The 23,089-nt window shown below is 45.2% G+C and overlaps 1 protein-coding gene across 3 annotated transcripts in view; it reads left to right on the top strand.

The window, feature by feature from the left end:
• Positions 1-23,089, top strand: part of SYNC (syncoilin, intermediate filament protein) — a 59,332-nt gene that overhangs the window by 5,862 nt on the left and 30,381 nt on the right. Inside the window, exon 1 of one of the 3 annotated variants that reach the window (XM_033953923.1) lies at positions 15,984-16,426. The exons of the other annotated variants lie outside the window; for them this stretch is intronic. Coding sequence (XP_033809814.1) covers positions 16,386-16,426 — 41 coding nt within the window. The 5' untranslated portion in view covers positions 15,984-16,385. Of the gene's footprint in view, positions 1-15,983; positions 16,427-23,089 lie in introns of those variants that run through there. 3 annotated transcript variants of the gene reach the window in all.

Raw genomic sequence — 23,089 nt, 5'->3', positions numbered from 1 at the left:
CTAACAGGGCTCTGTTAAAAAGGCAAAAGTCTTTATTGAAGCAAATTTATTATGATCCACACGCGGCAGGAAGCTATGGAGGCATTAACCCTCTACTTCAAGCGGCTAAAAAGAGTGATATAACAGTCCGGAGAAAAGATGTGGTGGATTGGGTCACCGGTCAAAACGCATACAATTTACACAGATCGGCTAGAATCCATTTTAAAAGAAATAAAACAATTGTGTCGGAAGTTGACAGACAGTGGCAAAGTGACTTAGTCGACATGTCAGCCTTTGCCCCTTATAACAACGGTTACAAATACATCTTAACGGTAATAGATATCCTGTCAAAATATGCATGGGTCGTTTCTTTAAAAACAAAAACCGGTCATGAAGTTACCGAAGCCTTTGAAACAATATTTAATTTAGGGCGTACACCTGAAAAACTTCAAACAGACAAGGGTAAAGAATTTTTAAATAAGTCTCTGAAGAATTTATTAAAACAAAAAGGTGTTAGCCATTTTGTGACCCATAATGATGTTAAAGCAGCTGTAGTGGAAAGATTTAACAGGACTTTAAAATCCAAAATGTGGAGATATTTTACAGCCCATAATACCTTTACTTACCAAGACGTCCTACAGACTATAGTGCACAGCTATAATTATAGTTTTCACAGAACGATACAGGCGAGGCCTGTAGATGTGACACCCTCAAACTCTTTGCAGATTTGGAAAACAGTCTACGGCAGTAACATCAAATGCGATCCCACCAAGGATCTCTTAATGAAAGGAGACCATGTAAGGCTATCAAAACTTAAAGGAAGATTTCAGAAAGGTTACGAACAAACATGGACGGATGAAATATTTATAATAAAAGATGTTTTAAACAGGGGTCAGAGAACAATATACAAGATACAGGATTACGATAGCGAAGCTATACAAGGTTCTTTTTATCCTGAAGAATTACTAAAAGTCAAACCTCTAGAGGACAGAATATACCATATCGAAAAGGTTCTAAAGGTAAAAGGAGGGGGTAAGAACAAAATTTGTCTCGTGAAATGGAAGGGGTGGCCTGATAAATTTAACAGTTGGGTGAAGGCCTCAGAGATTCAAGACATCTGATTTTGTCTTTTGAAACAGCACAGAGAGAGAAAAAAACAAAATGAATGACGGTGGCTTTTATATCACATTGCCTAGCAATGCTTCGGCAGCTATGTTTCCCCGTAATACCAGCTCTAATTTCACCATACAAATAGCTAGGCCTTTGGACTTACAGGGGCCGTGGGAAGCGGGGCTGGTGGAAATACAATACCCACATACTTGGGAAAATATTAAGGAAGACATAAAGTACGTTGTCACCTCTGCAGAAGGAATTGTACGCCAATTTATAATCAAGAGTGGATATTATGCGACCATGGGGAAGTTATTGGAAACCATGAATCATGATATTAGAAGCGCCTATGAGTCTGAGAGACCGCCGAGAATCATATAACAGAGTATGTATCAGCTGGTCCTAAAACATACGGTTACAAACTGACAAGTGGAAAGACCTATATGAATGTGAAAGGGATAACGTTAAATGTAGAAAACAGCCTGAAAATCAAATTTACTAGTTTAAAAGATCTAGTTTTTGACTACAAACCGGGTGCAGAGGGTTTACCCCAGAAAAAGATAGGGGTGCAACAAACCGGTATTATAAGAAACAAAAAGAGGTGGGCTATAGAGACCGGTGTGATTAAAAAAACACAGCAAGTTGTGTATGACAAAAGAGTGAAGGAGGAGGATGGGTTCAACACACTACCCTACGGATACTAGAACGGTGGATGCCCGCTGGTCGCACCCTTTCTCTTGTATATTAGCAGGACCGTCCAATTCAGGCAAGAGCTTCTTTGTTAAAAAACTGTTAGAACACGCTGGCCGTGTATTGTCTGTCATGCCTGACAATATTGTTTGGTGTTATAGTTGTTGGCAGCCTTTGTATAAAGAAATGTTAAATAAATATCCTTTTATTACTTTTACGGACATTTTGCCTGATACTTTTAACGATGACCGAATGTTTCCAACCCATAAAGTAAACTTGGTTATTATAGATGATCTAATGGATTCTGCCTGTAAAAGCGGCGAAATAGAGAATGCCTTTACTAAGTACGTACATCACAGAAACCTGAGCATCATATATATAGTTCAGAATGTTTTCTGCCAGGGTAAAACAAGCCGGACTATAACTTTAAACACTAAATACATGGTTCTCTTTAAGAATCCTAGAGATAAGTTACAGGTAGCCATTCTTGCTAGGCAGATGTACCCTGGAAAATCACAATTCTTTTTAGAAGCCTTCGAGGATGCCACCAGAAAACCGTACGGCTATCTCTGTGTGGACTTAAATACCACAACGCCTGAGGCTTACAGATTGAGAACGGATATTTTCCCGCCAGACTGGACAACGGTATATTGTGTAAAACCACAATCAACCCGTAAAAGGCTGTGAATACATAACCAGACCCCTTCATATACGCTGGGGCGTGTCTCAGGTAACATGTCTAGCCGTGTAAAGAGAAACCTGCCCCTTTTAAAACTTTTAGTCCAAGCCTCGCCGCAGCACAGAAAAGCCATCCTGAATACAGCCTCTGATGATTTGGTGTCTGCTATAGCTGAAATCGCTCTCAACACCCTAAAAGGTAACATCCCGCTTTCACAAAACCAGATAAAGGTTTTAAAAGGGAAGCGTCACGCCATAAAAAGACTGTGTGATAAAAGATTAACCCTTAAGAAAAAAAAGAAGCAATTGGTGAAACAGTCGGGCGGATTTATAGGGCCCTTGTTAAGTTTTGCTATACCGTTGATAACGGGTCTTCTGACAAACCGCTGATGCATCACGCTGAAAAAATGTACCTGGTCCCTAGTCAACAACTCGAGCGCTTGAGAAACCCCGTAGACCGGGAAGAAAATATTAGAACCTCAACCATACTTAGGTTAGACGAGGAAATTAAAAACATACTGCAGAGCCCTGGTATGTCCGACCATGAAAAAGTTAAACGTTATTCAGAAGTGTTACAACGTTATCTCGTGTTGAACAGACAAAGGGATATGGAAAAAGAAAAGCTAAATGTGTATCTACAGGGACCGGTTGATGCTTCAACAACCCCCGCTCCAGAAAATAGTATACCAACCGACTCTGTGGTTCAAGAAGTGTTAAACAGCATCAATACGCGCTATAGGAAAAATGCCGAAGTCCTGCTTAACAAACTGTCAAAAAACAAAAGTGTTGCATCCTGGGTGGGAGATGGTACATTTGTATACCAAGGAACACCTATCAGTGGTTCTAACCTGCTCGACCTCGTTCGCAGTGTTACGCAGACCCATGCTCTTTCAGAGCTAAGAAGGCCCCTAGGCTGGGGGGAGTTCATGCAAACCTTAGCTCAATTAAATATGCCTTCCTCGGTTGTAGGTAACACAGCCAACAGAGAGGTACTGTTACGCCTCAAGGAGAGCCCAACTATGAAGGTTCCTGAACTATATACAAAACCTGCCAAGACCAAAACCTTAAAATCAAAATGTCTGCAGTCTTTTATTTTCATTTTTAACCCTAACCCTAACCCCATACACAATCATGTTCACAGTGTGTGGTAAAGCTCTGGCAAAATGTATTTCAGCCCGCAGGTTACCGGTTTTGATCAGCGAGTAGTGGTACACTGGGTAATAATTTACGTCTTTTATGAGGAAGGAGTTCTTTGGTCTTGGCAGGTTTTGTATATAGTTCAGGAACCTTCATAGTTGGGCTCTCCTTGAGACGTAACAGTACCTCTCTGTTGGCTGTGTTACCTACAACCGAGGAAGGCATATTTAATTGAGCTAAGGTTTGCATGAACTCCCCCCAGCCTAGGGGCCTTCTTAGCTCTGAAAGAGCATGGGTCTGCGTAACACTGCGAACGAGGTCGAGCAGGTTAGAACCACTGATAGGTGTTCCTTGGTATACAAATGTACCATCTCCCACCCAGGATGCAACACTTTTGTTTTTTGACAGTTTGTTAAGCAGGACTTCGGCATTTTTCCTATAGCGCGTATTGATGCTGTTTAACACTTCTTGAACCACAGAGTCGGTTGGTATACTATTTTCTGGAGCGGGGGTTGTTGAAGCATCAACCGGTCCCTGTAGATACACATTTAGCTTTTCTTTTTCCATATCCCTTTGTCTGTTCAACACGAGATAACGTTGTAACACTTCTGAATAACGTTTAACTTTTTCATGGTCGGACATACCAGGGCTCTGCAGTATGTTTTTAATTTCCTCGTCTAACCTAAGTATGGTTGAGGTTCTAATATTTTCTTCCCGGTCTACGGGGTTTCTCAAGCGCTCGAGTTGTTGACTAGGGACCAGGTACATTTTTTCAGCGTGATGCATCAGCGGTTTGTCAGAAGACCCGTTATCAACGGTATAGCAAAACTTAACAAGGGCCCTATAAATCCGCCCGACTGTTTCACCAATTGCTTCTTTTTTTTCTTAAGGGTTAATCTTTTATCACACAGTCTTTTTATGGCGTGACGCTTCCCTTTTAAAACCTTTATCTGGTTTTGTGAAAGCGGGATGTTACCTTTTAGGGTGTTGAGAGCGATTTCAGCTATAGCAGACACCAAATCATCAGAGGCTGTATTCAGGATGGCTTTTCTGTGCTGCGGCGAGGCTTGGACTAAAAGTTTTAAAAGGGGCAGGTTTCTCTTTACACGGCTAGACATGTTACCTGAGACACGCCCCAGCGTATATGAAGGGGTCTGGTTATGTATTCACAGCCTTTTACGGGTTGATTGTGGTTTTACACAATATACCGTTGTCCAGTCTGGCGGGAAAATATCCGTTCTCAATCTGTAAGCCTCAGGCGTTGTGGTATTTAAGTCCACACAGAGATAGCCGTACGGTTTTCTGGTGGCATCCTCGAAGGCTTCTAAAAAGAATTGTGATTTTCCAGGGTACATCTGCCTAGCAAGAATGGCTACCTGTAACTTATCTCTAGGATTCTTAAAGAGAACCATGTATTTAGTGTTTAAAGTTATAGTCCGGCTTGTTTTACCCTGGCAGAAAACATTCTGAACTATATATATGATGCTCAGGTTTCTGTGATGTACGTACTTAGTAAAGGCATTCTCTATTTCGCCGCTTTTACAGGCAGAATCCATTAGATCATCTATAATAACCAAGTTTACTTTATGGGTTGGAAACATTCGGTCATCGTTAAAAGTATCAGGCAAAATGTCCGTAAAAGTAATAAAAGGATATTTATTTAACATTTCTTTATACAAAGGCTGCCAACAACTATAACACCAAACAATATTGTCAGGCATGACAGACAATACACGGCCAGCGTGTTCTAACAGTTTTTTAACAAAGAAGCTCTTGCCTGAATTGGACGGTCCTGCTAATATACAAGAGAAAGGGTGCGACCAGCGGGCATCCACCGTTCTAGTATCCGTAGGGTAGTGTGTTGAACCCATCCTCCTCCTTCACTCTTTTGTCATACACAACTTGCTGTGTTTTTTTAATCACACCGGTCTCTATAGCCCACCTCTTTTTGTTTCTTATAATACCGGTTTGTTGCACCCCTATCTTTTTCTGGGGTAAACCCTCTGCACCCGGTTTGTAGTCAAAAACTAGATCTTTTAAACTAGTAAATTTGATTTTCAGGCTGTTTTCTACATTTAACGTTATCCCTTTCACATTCATACAGGTCTTTCCACTTGTCAGTTTGTAACCGTATGTTTTAGGACCAGCTGATACATACTCTGTTATATGATTCTCGGCGGTCTCTCAGACTCATAGGCGCTTCTAATATCATGATTCATGGTTTCCAATAACTTCCCCATGGTCGCATAATATCCACTCTTGATTATAAATTGGCGTACATTTCCTTCTGCAGAGGTGACAATATACTTTATGTCTTCCTTAATATTTTCCCAAGTATGTGGGTATTGTATTTCCACCAGCCCCGCTTCCCACGGCCCCTGTAAGTCCAAAGGCCTAGCTATTTGTATGGTGAAATTAGAGCTGGTATTACGGGAAAACATAGCTGCTGAAGCATTGCTAGGCAATGTGATATAAAAGCCACCGTCATTCATTTTGTTTTTTTCTCTCTCTGTGCTGTTTCAAAAGACAAAATCAGATGTCTTGAATCTCTGAGGCCTTCACCCAACTGTTAAATTTATCAGGCCACCCCTTCCATTTCACGAGATAAATTTTGTTCTTACCCCCTCCTTTTACCTTTAGAACCTTTTCGATATGGTATATTCTGTCCTCTAGAGGTTTGACTTTTAGTAATTCTTCAGGATAAAAAGAACCTTGTATAGCTTCGCTATCGTAATCCTGTATCTTGTATATTGTTCTCTGACCCCTGTTTAAAACATCTTTTATTATAAATATTTCATCCGTCCATGTTTGTTCGTAACCTTTCTGAAATCTTCCTTTAAGTTTTGATAGCCTTACATGGTCTCCTTTCATTAAGAGATCCTTGGTGGGATCGCATTTGATGTTACTGCCGTAGACTGTTTTCCAAATCTGCAAAGAGTTTGAGGGTGTCACATCTACAGGCCTCGCCTGTATCGTTCTGTGAAAACTATAATTATAGCTGTGCACTATAGCCTGTAGGACGTCTTGGTAAGTAAAGGTATTATGGGCTGTAAAATATCTCCACATTTTGGATTTTAAAGTCCTGTTAAATCTTTCCACTACAGCTGCTTTAACATCATTATGGGTCACAAAATGGCTAACACCTTTTTGTTTTAATAAATTCTTCAGAGACTTATTTAAAAATTCTTTACCCTTGTCTGTTTGAAGTTTTTCAGGTGTACGCCCTAAATTAAATATTGTTTCAAAGGCTTCGGTAACTTCATGACCGGTTTTTGTTTTTAAAGAAACGACCCATGCATATTTTGACAGGATATCTATTACCGTTAAGATGTATTTGTAACCGTTGTTATAAGGGGCAAAGGCTGACATGTCGACTAAGTCACTTTGCCACTGTCTGTCAACTTCCGACACAATTGTTTTATTTCTTTTAAAATGGATTCTAGCCGATCTGTGTAAATTGTATGCGTTTTGACCGGTGACCCAATCCACCACATCTTTTCTCCGGACTGTTATATCACTCTTTTTAGCCGCTTGAAGTAGAGGGTTAATGCCTCCATAGCTTCCTGCCGCGTGTGGATCATAATAAATTTGCTTCAATAAAGACTTTTGCCTTTTTAACAGAGCCCTGTTAGGTGACATCTGCTTTTGTGTTTTTTTTTTTTCAGATTGTTAAGACAACAGTAGGGGGCCGGGACAAGTTCAGACATGTTTAAACACACTTCCACATCTCTCCCCTTGGTTTTATCAGGGGGAGGGGTGTTGCAAGGGTCTTATCAGCTGTTACCATGACAATAGGGGAGCTGACCCATTAACCATTAGCTCAGAATTCCTACTGAAAAGGGTGTTAAAAGCAAATGCAACTTTTCTCGTTTGTTTCTGCCCCTACTCTGTTTTAAAAAGCAGGAAAAGATTTTGTGAATGCCTTTTGTTTTGTGATCTGCTCTATCTGTGAGCTCTTAAACCCTGTCTTTTAACTAAAAACTGTTAAAATAAAGATGCTTCTTTTCTGGGTGGGGGTTTTGACCGAGTCTGTTTCCCTATTTCCGCCTACGTGTTCAGAAAAACGCATTTCCGCCGCGTCATTTACCCTATTTCCGCCTACGTGTTCAGAAAAGCGCATTTCCGCCGCGTCATTTACCCAATTTCCGCCTATGTCATCAGAAAAGCGCATTTCCGGTAGGGGGCAGGCACTCCCATTTCCGGTGATGTCATCAGAAAGCGTATTTTCGGGGTTAAACACGCCCCCATTTCCGGTGATGTCATCAAAAGTGCATTTCCGGGGCGGGACATGAGGGGGCGGGGTCATGGGTGGGGGCGTGGCTTGAGGGGTGGGGACAGGGGCAGGGGCGGGGCTTGAGGGGTGGGGCCATGGGCGGGGCTACCACCATTCATTCCTATGGGAGGGGCGGGGCTTAGGTGAAGGGTGGGGTGGGGCCATGGGCGGGGGTGTGTGGCCATGGGCGGGGCTACCACCATTCATTCCTATGGGAGGGGCGGGGCCATGGGCGGAGACTAGGGCGGGGCCATGGGCGGAGACTAAGGCGGGACAATGGGCGGGGCTTAACCCGGAAGTGAACGCTGATTGGTCGATCCTTATCTTATCTCACCTGTCAATCAGTTTGACATGAGGTGTACCCATTATACTACTCACCAACCCAATCTCTGAAGGGTGGTGGTGGGATTCTGAGTCTTTTTCTTTCTCTTTTCATTTGTGGGCTGATTTCTCCTATGCCGTATCCAGTGCTCTAAATGCATTTAGTTCAAACAATATGGGACTCATAATCGAAACAGAAATACATCTAAAAACCGGCCTAAATCGGCACTTAGACGATCAGTGAGACAGAACATCCAAGTGCTGATAATCGAATTGGGTTTAAAATGACCTAGGCCTTTACAGTGCTGCTGAATGACCACAGCCAAAAGGGGCGTGTCAGGAGGAATGTCGAGGGCGGGATATGGGCCATCCTAGACTTAGTCATACTGCATGTATAACCAAAAGTTTTACAACACCGCCTACATGGAACCTGGACATTGGGCCATCTAAAACCAGGTCTAAGTCACAAGAAGGTATCCAAAGTGACCAGATAAGCAATGCAGACACAAAGTACAGACAGACCCCCACACACTGCCCCAGTGATCACTGACCCCCCCCCAAAAAAAAATCATAACAACAACTTTACATATCTGCCTCCAGAACATTAGCACTTGGCAGCTTGGCATAGGAAAGCCTAATAGAGCTGCACAGATATGGCATACGTGGTCTTGGGGGTGGGTTAGTGAACCATGGAGAGGAGGATCCAGGCCCATAAGACACTCTAATCACTGCATTCATGGTGAAACATGTGCACCCCCCATAAAAACCTCTAACCTTTTTGTACTGCCATATAAGTGGCTCCTGCAGCCATAAGGGCTATTGGGGTGGTAGATAGGTGGGTCTAGTAAATGCTGGGGATGTTATGGGGGGCTCACCATGACCTATAAGGGAGCTGTAGTGAGATATTTATGTGGGACCCTTTTTGTGAAGTTCACAGCAGTGCCCTACTCTGGTGCCATGTCTGGGTGTCCAGTTCATCATTTTTCTGGCCCCTCCCGTGCCCAAAAGGTCTTTTTCTAGGCATTTGCGACTTGGATTAATTTTTGGACGAAAATGAGGTATTAAGATGGATGACTTAGCAGTCTGGGCGATCAGATGGCTAGACGTACAGTTGGATAATTTAAAAAAAAAAAAAAAATGTTGGACGAATTTTTCAAAAATGGACCTTTTCCCGTGTCTGACTTTGGGCGACTTTTCTTTTGATTATGTCCCTTCACGTATTTTCATGTAGTATGTCTTTATTTAGTTGAATACACACCTTTAGCTTGATTAATCTGATATACTTTGTTACACAAGAAGAGTAGATTATATTTAGATTTGGGTTTTTTTTTGCAGATTAGGAGAGTGGTTTTTGGCAGATGATAGATACACACATGAATTTCAAACGAAGAAAGATGGAGTTTAAAGGACAATGTGCAAGTTGTTTAGATCAGTGTTTCTAAACCTTTTCAAGCCAAGTACCCCTTTAACCTAACAAATACCAACCGAGTACCCCGCCCAAGCTCCACCCCGACCCGCCCAAACTCTGCCCCTGACTCCACCCCCATAATAATAGTACTAATTGTAATGCAATTTCTTCCATCCATTTTTCATATACACACAATATAATCTTATTAATACACTAGTCTTTAAGCCCGTTACATTAATGGGTGCTAGAATAGATGGGTCTGTCTCTCTCTCCTTGGCCGCTGTCTTTCTTTCTTTCTATCTCTTTTTCCTCCGCTGTCCACCACCACATCTTGCAAGCTTCCCCTGTCCAGCAGTAGCCCTTCTCCCTTCCTTTTATCTCCCCCATGTCCAGCAGCACCTCTTCCGTGCTCCCCCTGTCCCTCTTCACTGCTCCCCGGTCCATCAGCACCTCTTTCGTGCTCCCCCTGTCTCTCTTCCCTGCTCCCCGGTCCATCAGTACCTCTTCCATGCTCCTCCTGTCCCTCTTCCCTGCTCCCAGGTCCATCAGCACGTCTTCTGTGCTCCCCCTGCCCCTTTTCCCTGCTCCCCGGTCCATCAGCACCTCTTCCCTGCTCCCTGGTCCATCAGTACCTCTTCTGTGCTCCCCTTGTCCCTCTTCCCTGCTCCCATGTCCATCAGCACCTCTTCTGTGCTCCCCCTGCCCCTGCCCCTCTTCCCTGCTCCCCGGTCCATCAGCACCTCTTCCCTGCTCCCCGGTCCATCAGCACCTCTTCCCTGCTCCCCGGTCCATCAGCACCTCTTCCTTGCTCCCTGGTCCATCAGCACCTCTTCTTTCAAGTTTCAAGTTTCATTTTATTTGATGTATCGCTTATTACAAACTAAGCGATTAACAAAATATAACAAACATTGTTAAATTTTATGTTATTGAACATTAAAAGGGTAAAATAACAATATCTTAGTACTACTTAAACAAAAAGGAATTGGACATACAAACAATTTCAACATACTATGACACATATGGAATAAACATGAGGGCTAAAAGTTACAAAAATATTTATCCCGAAAGGGAGAGAGAGTGGTCTGAGAGGGGAGGGAGGAAACATTTAGGAAGGGATTAAAAGTTCTAAGATAGAAATTCGCAATGAAGTGGATTTAGAGGTCAAAAGAGATTTTAAAAAGAAATGATTTTAAATTAGTTTTAAATTGATTTAAATTTTTATTTTTCCTGATATATAAAGGAAGAGAATTCCAAGTAAGAGGAGCCACTACAGAGAAAATATCGTGACGCTTTGTCCCTACTATTTTTAAAGAGGGAACCATTAATAGTTCTTGGGTTTCAGATCTTAAAGAACGATTTGAAGAATGGGGGATTAATAAACGATCTATAAATTGTGGTTCATTGGTATTTAATGTTTTAAAAGTCAGTAGAGCTATTTTGTAAGTTATTCGGTTATTTATGGGCAGCCAGTGTGATTTGATTAGCAGAGGTGTTACGTGGTCATATTTTTTACCATTGTGAATTATTTTAATTGCTATGTTCTGAACAATTTGTAAACGTTTTTTTTCTTTTTGAGTGATATTTTGTAGAAGAGAATTGCAGTAATCTAGTTTTGTTATAACAAGAGAGTGCATTAGAATATTTAAAGATTGTGGTTCTAAATATTTTGTCATTGAACGGATTAAACGGAGACGATAGAAGCAGCATTTAACAATGTTATTAACATGTTCTTGATAAGTAAACTTATCATCTATGATTACACCTAAAATTTTAAGTGAAGTCACTGATTCAATTGTTATATCATCTATCAAGAAAGGAGAAGATAATTGTATTCCCTGTTTTGAAGGAAAAAGGAGGACCTTTGTTTTTGGAATATTAAGAGCGAGTTTGTTATAGGTGAGCCATTCTTTAATTTTAACTAATTTTTGGTTGACTTGAGCTATTTCATTTGGGTTTTCTGGATTGCATGGATGTAATAATTGTATGTCGTCCGCATAAGCATATGCGGAGAAGCCTATAGATTGGCTAAGACTAAGTAAAGGTGAGAGGAAGATGTTGAAAAGTAAGGGGGAAAGAATTGAACCCTGAGGAATTCTTTGCTCCCCTTGTCCCTCTTCCCTGCTCCCATGTCCATCAGCACCTCTTCTGTGCTCCCCCTGTCCCTCTTCCCTGCTCCCCGGTCCATCAGCACCTCTTCCATGCTCCCCTTGTCCCTCTTCCCTGCTCCCCCGTCCATCAGCACCTCTTCCGTGCTCCCCCTGTCCCTCTTCCCTGCTCCCCGTCCATCAGCACCTCTTCCGTGCTCCCCCGTCTCTCTTCCCTGCTCCCCCTTCCATCAGCACTTCTTCCGTGCTCCCCCTGTCCCTCTTCCCTTCTCCCCGTCCATCAGCATCTCTTCCATGATCCCCCTTGTCCCTCTTCCCTACTCCCCCGTCTATCAGCACCTCTTCCGTGCTCCCCCTGTCCCTCTTCCTTGCTCCCCGGTCCATCAGCACCTCTTCCGTGCTCCCCCTGTCCCTCTTCCCTGCTCCCCCTGTCCAGCATGTTCATTTGCAGCCTGATGAGGATAGCGGCCAGCTGTAGCGAACCTTGCAGGCCGCTATGCACCTCAGTAGCAAGTTCCCTCTGACATGATCGCGTACGTCAGAGGAAACGTGCTACCTAGGTGCTGAGTGGCTTGCGGAGTTTGCTACAGCTAGCCGCTATCCTCACCAGGCTCCTTTGAAGAGTGGCGTTGGCAGCAGTCCTGGGCAGTTTCACAGCAGCGGCGGCCACTGCGGCCGGCAATCGGGTGGCGACGATGCAGCTCTGGCGCCGCTGGGAGATAGCTTGCCTGCACTTCCTCCAGCAGCAGCGGTTGGTGAGTGAGTGAGGGCGGGAGGAGGAGTTGCCAGAATGTTCCCTGCCGCCGTGTTCTGAAATAGAATTCGTCCACGGAACAGAAAACACGGCGGCAGGGATCACAGAACCTTAAGTGTGCATGCGCGCTTAGGGTTTTATTATATAGGACTAATGTTTAAGCCCGTTACATTAACGCGTGCTAGTAAAGCCTCCTTCCCTCACATGTCCCCTATTTTCAGCCCCAGCTCCAAACCCATTTTTACCCCACGCCCCACCCCCCCCGGTCCATCAGCACCTCTTCCCTGCTTCCCCGGTCAGCAGCACCTCGTCCCTGCTCCCCCGGGTCCCTCTTCCCTGCTCCCTCGGGTCCTCTTCCCTGCTTCCCCGGTCAGCAGCACCTCTTCCCTACTCCCCCAGTTCCCCTTCCCTGCTTCCCTGGTCAGCAGCACCTCTTCCCTACTCCTCTGGTTCCTCTTCCCTGCTTCCCCCGTCAGCAGCACCTTTTCCCTGCTCCCTCGGTCAGCAGCAACTCTTCCCTGCTCCCTCGGTTCCTCTTCCCTGCTCAGCAGCACCTCTTCCCTGCTCCCCTGGTTCCTCTTCCCTGCTTCCCTGGTCAGCAGCACCTCTTCCCTGCTCCCCTGGTTCCTCTTCCCTGCTTCCCCAGTCAGCAGCACCTCTTCCCTGCTCCCCGGTCTAGCATGTAGCCTTGTGAGCATCGCGGCTGGCTTTTGCAAACCTCGCAGGCCGCTCTGCACCTCGGTAGCATGTTCTCTCTGACGCGATCGCGTACGTCAGAGGAAACGTTCTATTGAGGTGCTGTGCGGCCTGCGAAGTTTGGTATAGCTGGCCACGATCCTCAAGGAAACAGCGCCCGATCCTCTGCTGCGCTTTGGGGAGAGTCTTCAGTGGCTCGAAGTCCTCCTCCTGGCAGCCGCCGCCAGCGCTGCTCCGCACCACATCAAGCCGCCGAATACGGCCATGGAGGGCAATCGGGGCGGCCAGGAAACAGGCAGGGAGAGTTGGTGAGGGTGGGAGGAGGGGAGTGTCCAGTGTGTTCCCTGCCGCCAGCGGCATGCAATTGCTGCACATGCCTGGCCTTTCCTTGCCCGGAGTTGCAGGGGATGATTGGATGGAGCATGTCAGGTTGTGGCAGTGGCGGACCGGGGGGGTGGATGTAGTGTATCGGGTGGCAGAAATCGACAGTGGCTTCAGCGGGGGGCGGGCAGGCTTTGGCACGGGTCGGCTTCACAGGAGGGAGGAAGGGGTGGGACAAAGGCTGGAAGGCAGGGAAGGGGAAGGGGCACGAACTCAGGACACAGAAGGAAGAGAGGGAGTATGAATATGGGATACTAACTTGGGACATAGGAGAGAGGGAATAGAAAGGGACTATTGTTGGACCTGAGTGTGTGAGTGAGAGGGAAAGATGGTGCACATGGGGAAAGGAAGAGGAAAATTGGGCAAATAGAGAGAGAGAGAGAGGAGTGAGGTAGAGATGCATGGGGAATAGAAAGAGAGAAATGGTGGAGAAGGAACAGAGATAGATCGAAGGGGATGCAAGGGGGAGGAATGTCTGAGAGAAGGTTCTGGGCCAGCCAATCATTGCATGCACCTGGCCCTTCCTTGTCTGGAGTTGCAGCAGCGGTGGGGGATGTTTGGATGTAGCGTGGCGGGGGTGGTAGTGGGTGCAGCAGTGGTCCGGGGGTGGTGGTGGTGGATATAGCGTATCTGGTGGTAGGGAGGAATCGGCAGTGGCTTCAGCAAGGGGCAGGCAGGGAGAGATCCTGGGCGGCGGGCGGCCCACATACCCCCAACAGGCGGCCCATGTACCCCCCTGGGGTATGCATACGGCAGGTTGAGAAACACTGTAGAGTGTACATAATCCTGATTGAAAAGAATTCAGCAGGTTGAAGCACTCTAAATATTCCTGGACTTGCAATGTAACTGTTGCTTCTATAACTTTAGTTAAGGTTAGGTTAGCAATGGGTCGGCAGTTCCCACAATCCCAAACTATGTATAGGAAGTATATAAAGAACCTGAATAGAACAGAATGCATCAAAGTCTGACTACACCACGCTTTTGAGGAAATGGGATTCAGTGTCCAGCCTTTAAAACAATCTGCTCCAATGTATTCTCATTCCTCTATCAGTTTCATTCCGAGACAGGTATAATAGACCCTTTATTGCAGAATACAGGCCAGGGCAGTGGCCCCTTTATTTCAGACACATTATGAAGGCATTGCCTAGCAGCCTCAGACTCAAAGCTGAAATCAGACCAAAGGGCAAAGCTGTGATTCCAGCTACATGCCAACAGGCACCGAGAAGCAATCAGGCGACCACAGCTGAGCTTTCCAAGATTTCTCTGCCTCCTGAAATATTTTGGGGATAAACTAGTGTCTGGTGACAGCAGCAGTTCAAAGGTGACCTCTTTTGTTTAATCCATAGAAGGATCGGTTGTGCCTAGCATGGCTGACCCAGCTTAAGTTCACCAACTGTTTCAAAGATATAAATATAACCTTTCCTTTTAAAAACTATTTGCATTCCTCTACTACTGAGTCAAAAGACTTTAAGCAAACAGAACATATTATTCAAGGAAAAAGAGCAAAAATTTATATAAGCTCTTTGATGCCATTAAAGTAGACATTTTCTGAAACTGGGTAGTAGTGGTGCTTCTCTCAAAATAGGGATCTGAAATTAGCAGCACGAGTAATTTGACACAAGCATCAAGTTTGGTCCTGATACAGAATAGCAGCTTAGTGAAGTTCAAGGCTTAATGTTCTGACATTCAGCATTGCGGTAAGCCGAGATGCCTGGCAACTACAGTACTGGGAGAAAACAATCAGCATTCACATTGAGAGAACACACACACACACATTGGTAATTCATCAGAAAAACATTTATATTGTACATAAAGAGGCACATCAGGTCAGAAAAATAAGGCATTTAATATGGACTGCATTAGACATAAAGATGGCATAAGCATATAAGAATTGTTTGGTTTGTCCAGTCTGGACTAGAGATGGAGCTTAGTGATTACAGTAGATCAGCAGGCTTTAAACTAGGGAAACCAAGGTTCAAATAGTGTACTGCTTCTCTCACCGATGCTCTTAGTGCCTCTGGGAAAGTCATTTCACCCCTACCCCTCCCCTGCCTTAGATACAAACCACATAGGATGGGAGCTGTGGTGAGCAATGCACTGTCATGCAAGTGAAAAATTGTCCTTAGATTGTAAGTCCTCTTCAGCAGGAAAATAGCTGCTGCATTGTGCCTGAAATATAACTCATCCTGCACTTGATCTTGGAAAGCAAGTAATCCAGTCCAAAATGCAAATCCAGGTGTGCATGTATATCCATACAGCATATTATAAACACATGTTCATATACTATCAGGAGGGGGGCAGTGGCAAAAGAGCCAAAAGCCAGAGCCATAGTAGAAGCTGAACTAGCTTCTTAAAGGACACAGACTGCAAAAGCCACATTAAAAAAAACACAAACAAAAAAAAAAAAAACAACTTACAACTTCTGCTACAGCAGCACACAAGATGTGAGCAGCTTGATTTCTAAACACTTTTCCCAAAGACATACAACAGGTTTAGTCTAAAATTAAAATCTTACACTACAAAGTAATTGGCGAGAACCTACCAACCAATCAGAAGTGTGTGGGTGGGTTTAAGGAGAAAGATGAAACTCGTCTTTGGAAAATCCAAGCAAATGAGATGAGGGCTGCTGCAGTTTTGACAGGCACTGACATGGATCTGTGGTGATGCCTGCAGGCTAGCTCAGTCTATCAAGGGTTCTGATAAGTAAGCCAAAATCCATCTCACCGCCCACCCTCTCTAAGCAAGGGGCAGGATTCAGTGACAGCCCGCAACTGGCATCGAGGCAGAACAGAGGCCAGGAAAAAGGTTGCTATCTAACACTGGATCTTAGCAAGCACAGTCTGGCAAACACCAATGTCTAGCACAAAGGAGCAAGAGGGTTCCTCTTCAGCACGGTAAGCCTTTCTTAGCAGCCTCTCGGGGTAATGTTTCAAATGGGCTAATTTTACGCATACCATGACCTAAACCAGGATATGTGGAGTATAATCTCAGTCTCTCATGAATGCTCACCCTAGAACTTGTATTGTAACAGAGAGCTTCTTCTGGCATTTCTTACAGACCAGCCCGCCATCTACGGTCTTCATCTAAGTTTGTCATGCTTCCTTCGCCTTGCCAAGCTTGGTTGGATTCTACTTAATCTGCTGTCTGTCTTTTACCTGCCCCTTCCACCTGGTATTCTCTTCCACAACCTCTATGTACTGAAGCTAATGGAATTAAGTTTAAAAGTGTCCTCAAAACCTATTTATGTGTAAAGACTTTTAGTTCTAATTTTTTTTTTTTTTTAGTTTGCAGGAGCAGACCAGAGGGTGTGGTTTGGCATCTGTCTTTTTAGGCTGGCTTTTTGTAGTCTATTTCTGTATGTGTGATATACCTTCTCTCTACTTAGATTTCTCCCTTTCCTATTCTGACAATGGATTCTGTTTCTTGGCTATTGTGCTTTTATTTTTTATTGCTGGTCCATCAAGCCAGTAGCCCATTCTTACCTGGCCAATCCAGGTCACTAGTACCTGGCCAAAACCCAAAGAGTAGCAACATTCCATGCTACTGATCCAGGGCAAGCAGTGGCTTCCCCCATGTCTTTCTCAATAACAGACTATGGACTTTTCCTCCAGGAAATTGTCCAAACCTTTCTTAAAACCAGCTACGCTTTCCGCTCTTACCATAGCCTCTGGTAATGCGTCCTAGAGTTAACCATTCTGAGTGAAAAAATATTTCCTCCTATTGGTTTTAAAAGTATTTCCCTTTAACTTAATAATGTGTCCCCTGAACAAAGGGAAAGGTCACGTGATGCCATGAGCGTGTAAGGACGTCTCCTTGCTCGCTCCGGGGCTGCCCTGCCGAGTTTTAGCCAGCCACTAGCAATTACATCGCGTTTTTGGCGAAATTTCGACAGCTTGTGCCTCCTTGTGCATGGACAGATATCTCACTCGCTCCGGAGAACTCATGCAGGCGCGCTCGACGCGAAAGGAACGGGAGCGGGTTCGGCCTGGTGAATCGAGCATGGCGGCGAGCCCCGCGGCGGCGGTCTCGCATCTTGCTGACACGGCGCTGAGCGACATCAAGGACGCTCTGGCTCAGGTTTTGGGGCCGAAGTTAGAGGCACTCACAGCGCAAATATCGAATATCGAGACGCTGCTGGCGGCGGCGGCGACTCGAACGACTGAGCTCGAGCAGCGGGTATCCACCCTGGAAGATGCAGGCACAACTCAGAGTGCCGATTTTAAAGCGCTGCAGGCGCAGGTTCGAGCCCAGGCGGACAAGTTGGATGACCTGGAGAATCGCTCCCGCCGCTCGAACCTGCGCCTGATGGGTGTCCCGGAAACGCTCCCAGATCGCTCACTGCCAGAATTGCTGGAGAGATGGCTGGGTGAGGAGCTGCCGCTTCTCGCTGCTGCGGGGCCTTTGCGTATAGAGAGGGCGCATCGTTTGGGCCCTCGTCCTGGCCTGGAAACCAGACCAAGGGTGGTTATTTTAAAGCTTTTAAACTTCAGACACAAAGTAGAAATACTACATCAATATCGACTCAAGAAGGATGCTTTGAAATATGATGGCTCACCTATTCGCATCAGTCAGGACTTTTCTATGGCCTTGCAGGAGAGGAGGAAGCCTTTCTACCCTCTATGTGCTCAACTATCGGAGTCTAAACAGAGATTCCAATTCATCTATCCAGCCACACTGCGGATTCAGCGAAATGGGACTTGGAAATCTTTTCAATCCTCGGAGGAGGCGGCTGCTTTTATCAAGCTCCTTGGACCAACTAATGCGGGAGTGGACTGACTTGGCGGACGCTGAGTATGATATGTGATTTGCTGTGTAATTCTGTCTATGCTAGTTTGTTTGCAGGGGCATGTTGCTTTCAGGGCCCTTAGGGGCATACATTTTTTGTGGGCTGGGGCGGCCCTGGACGGGGCGTCGTAAGTGACCTGTTGGCTCCCACATGTGGGAGACATTTGAGGATGTTGGGGGGAATTGGGGGGTAGGGGGTTCCTGGGTGGCAGCGGTGAATTTCTTGATGAAGTATGTGTTTCTTTCTCAGGGTTGTTGGGGGATTTTTCTGTTAAGGCTGGTGAGGATGTTTGAATGGAGCGTATGCGTGAGTCTTGGGGTGAGGCTGGGCACCCCGGGATGTTATTTATTGGGGACATTAGTATCTATGATGAGTTGGGTGGAGGACCCTGGTGGGTGATCGCACACTGCGTATACTCTCCTGGAATGTGTCTGGGATTACTTCCCCCTCTAAACGCACCAAAATTTTGTCTCAATTAAAACATCATAAGGCAGATATAGCTTGCTTACAAGAGACTAGACTAACGGATCAAGAACATCAGAAACTACATCGAGGTTGGGTTGGGGACCTATATTTTGCCTCTTCTGCAGGTAAACGGGCGGGGGTAGCCATTTTGATAAGGAAGGGCTTGCAGTGTTCTGTCCAGGTTCTGAGGCGTGACACCCAGGGCCGCTATCTTCTTGTGAGGGTGGTTGGTCCGGGGGGGCCTTTTAGGCTATTGGTGGGATACGGCCCTAATGGATATCAGCATTCTTTTTTTCAAAATTTGGTCAATATTTGCCTGCGGGACACTGATAGCCCTCTGATTGTAGTGGGCGATTTGAACCAGGTAGCAGACCCGGGCGTGGATCGTTCTGGGGGAGTGGGGATGACGTCGGTGAAACGCACTAAAGGTATTCCTTATCTTTGTCAAACCCTGGGATTGGTGGATGCTTGGAGATTACTCCATCCTACAGAGAGAGACTATACACACCAATCTAGAGCTCATGGTTCCTATTCCCGAATAGATTACACGTTAATATCTGAGAAGTTGTTTGCTCGGGTCTCGGAGGCAACTATAGGCCCTCTTGAGATATCAGATCATCATATGATTTGGCTTGATGTAGCGATGGGAGGTCCTGTTGGCGCGGGGGCGGGGTGGAGATTTCCCGCATATTTACATGAGGACATTCAATTTCGGGAATTTTTATTGACTAAATGGGATGCTTACTGCACTAATAATGCACAACATATCGAACAACCCGTCCTTTTTTGGGACGCTGCAAAGGCAGTGCTTCGTGGGGACATTATCGCATATGTTGCCTCCAGGACCAGACGCATAGCACATCGCATAGTATACTTGGAGAGTCAGTCTCGTCAGCTAAAACGTGATTTGCTGAGTTCTCCGTCGGTGACAGCTAACGAAATGTATAAAACGGTTCTGGCTGAGTTAAACTCCCTTATACACGAACGTACGAAAAAATTGTTGTTTTTTAGGAAGTTTCAGTTTTATAAACATGGTAATAAAGCAGGGAAGTTGTTGGCATCCGTCACCAAAAGCTGGAGGGGATCTAGATACATTCCTATGATCCGAGAGAACTCGGGGAGGCTGTTGACCTCGGCGGTGGAGATTGCTGATTGCTTTAAAAACTATTTTGAGGCCTTTTATGCCTCCCCGGGTCCTTACATGGGCCCTGATGTGTGTGATTACTTAGAGGACGCGGGGATGCCCAGATTATCATCAGCCCAGGCAGCTCGTTTGGATAGACCTTTGCAAGTACAAGAAGTGTTGCGGGCGATAAAAAATTTGAAGTCTTGCACGGCCCCGGGACCGGATGGCTACTCTCCAGAGTTTTATAAGATCTTGTCGTCCGTCCTGGGGGGGCCCTTACTAAATTACTATAAGACAGTTCAAACTCGTGGTGCATTTCCTACCTATGCGAACGATGCCCTCATAACCTTGATTCCGAAGCCGTCTAAATTGTCAACTGATATTGAATCCTACCGGCCGATATCTTTATTGAATGTTGATATTAAAATCTTGGCTCGTGTGCTGGCGGATAGGCTGGCGCCTCTGTTGCCTACTATTATAGTGCCCGAGCAGGTAGGTTTTGTTCGGGAACGGCACTCGGTACTGAATGTTCGTAGAGTGTTGATGGCGTTCTCTCGGGCGCAGCAGCTGCAATGCCCTGGCCTATTGGTTGGATTGGATGCAGCAAAGGCCTTTGACAAGGTTCATTGGCATTATTTATTTCAGGTATTACAGCATATTGGACTTCCAGATAACTATTTGGCCTTGATTCGTGTACTCTATTCGGATCCCACTGCTGCGGTGCTGGTTAATGGGGTGCGATCTCTTGGTTTTCCAGTGGGTAGGGGTACTAGACAGGGATGTCCACCGTCTCCCCTGCTCTTCTTGTTGTATTTGGATCCCCTGTTACGTACTCTTCAGGGAGATGACGAGATTGTGGGTCTACCTGAGGGCTCCACTCAGTTGAGGGTCCTAGCATTTGCGGATGACCTTTTGCTGACTTTGGGGGACCCACAAAGATCACTCGCGCGAGCGTTGGACCTCTTAGATGAATTCCATCTCTACTCTGGTTTAGTTCTTAACAAACAGAAATCCATGGTTCTGCCTACTTCGGACGCAGTGCGTCAGGATTGGCAGGGGGATTTTCCTTTGCAATGGGCACCTTCACGCTTACGTTATTTGGGGGTGGTTATTCCTCAGAGCCTGGACAGATTATACGCTGTAAATGTACTGCCTTTACTTCAACATACGGAGACTACTCTGTCTAATTGGAAGAGATTTCCCTTGTCTCTATCTGGACGCATAGCCCTCTATAACATGATGATGCTACCACAGTGGCTTTATATATTACAGATGCTTCCGGTCATGTTATCTCCTACTCATTTAGCTCAACATAACTCACACCTTTCTAAATATTTATGGCAGGGGAAGCGGGCTAGGATCTCCCTATCCAGGCTGATGTTACCTCGAATGAAAGGAGGACTGGGTCTTTTGAGTGTTTCTAGATACAACCTTGCATGTCAACTACGACATATTCATGATTGGTTTTGTGATACCACTTATTTTTCTTTTCCTGAGATTGAATGCTTTTCCTTTAAACCATATCATTTTAGCTATTTATTGCATGCTCTCCACTTGCCTGACTCACTCCCGATCCGCTCACATCCACTATTACCTGCAATGCGCAAGGCTTGGAATTCTTTGTGTAGATTGCTGAAGATCTCCTCTAGAGCGACATCTTGTCTACCGATTGCTGGCAACGGAGCATTTCTCCCGGGCATGAACACTGGGATCTTTCACCGTTGGACATCCGTGGGGCTTCACTACATTTCGCAGGCTGTGCTTCCCACGGGGATTCCTATTCCATTTGCGGACCTACAAACACAGTTTCATCTTCCAGCAGCTGATTGGTTTGCTTACGGACAAGTACAGCATTATTTGCGAACATTGACTCCGGCAGTGTTATGTGAGGAGGTTAACATCAAGTTGCACGAGGTTCTGGGTCTGACAGCACAAGAGCCCATACCACTGAAAATATACCATGGGTTGTTACTGGACCTTTTGGGCGAGACAGACTTTTCAGCATTGGCCAGGAAATGGTCGGCAGATTTGCAGGTGCCCATAGCTGCGGATATGATACGTAGAGGACTTTGCTTGGGAAAAGCGTTGCGCTTCTCATCAGGGGAACAAGAGCGCAATTATAAGTTTCTTTTGAGAGCATTCTACACTCCCAAGAGAGCGCATATAATGGGACTTACCACGGATCATGGATGTGGCAAGTGTAAACAACCTCAGGCATCTTATGGCCATATGTTCTGGACTTGCCCATTGGTGTCTTCTTTTTGGATAAAATTGATAACTACAGTGGCTCAGATTTGGGGCTGCACCTGGAGGCTTCATCCGAGCTTCCTCATTACATTACAGATTCGATTTCATCCTCCAAGACCGGGCTGTGCGGCTTTTCTCAAGAGAACTATACACCTGGGGAGGAAGTGTGTACTGCTACAGTGGCTTTCGCCGCAGGCCCCAACTATTCAACAGTGGAGAGCACTAATGTTACAGCAAATGTTGCTAGAACGTAGAGATATAGTGGACATGTCTGCTAAGTCCGGCAGACTCTTTCGTCAATGTTGGTACCCTTTTAGTTTGACTTTTACATCTTTTGTTCAACGACAGCTCTGGGATGTTTAAGAACCTATTTGTTCTCTATTATTTATGTCTCTCTTTCGGACCCTGTTTTCACCGCTGCTGCCCGGGTGGGGTGGGTGGGGGGGCTGGGGGGGTTTGGGATTAGAGTCTGTATAAAAACAACAGTTTAGATTCTTTTGTACGGTTTCTGTATTTTGCTGGTTAATAAAAATGATTTCACATAATAATGTGTCCCCTAGTCTTTGTAATTTTTGACTGAGTGAAAAATTGATTGTCTTCCAATTTCCTACAGTCTGCCTGCAATTTTTCACAATCTGCATATGTTTAAACATAACTTAATATAACATAGTGCTTATTGACCACGTAACCAGAAGTTCAACATGGTTTACAAAAAGTTATAAAAGTAAATATGTTACATGAAATAATATGATTCATTAAACAGTCAAATATTTAGAAAAAAGATAGGTCTTCAATTGTTTTCTAAAATGACCATAGGAATGGGTAGTAAGCAACAATATTCAAAATTCATTGTCATGAAGAGCTGCCTGAGATGCCAAAGTATGATTTAGAAATTTCTTACTCCTGCAACCCTGGACAGATGGAAAATTAAAC

This window comes from Geotrypetes seraphini, chromosome 8, assembly GCF_902459505.1.
Source record: "Geotrypetes seraphini chromosome 8, aGeoSer1.1, whole genome shotgun sequence".
Classification (NCBI taxonomy): Eukaryota; Metazoa; Chordata; class Amphibia; order Gymnophiona; family Dermophiidae; genus Geotrypetes; species Geotrypetes seraphini.
Note: the sequence above shows the minus strand (reverse complement) of the source record. Positions and strands in the feature narration are given on the sequence as shown.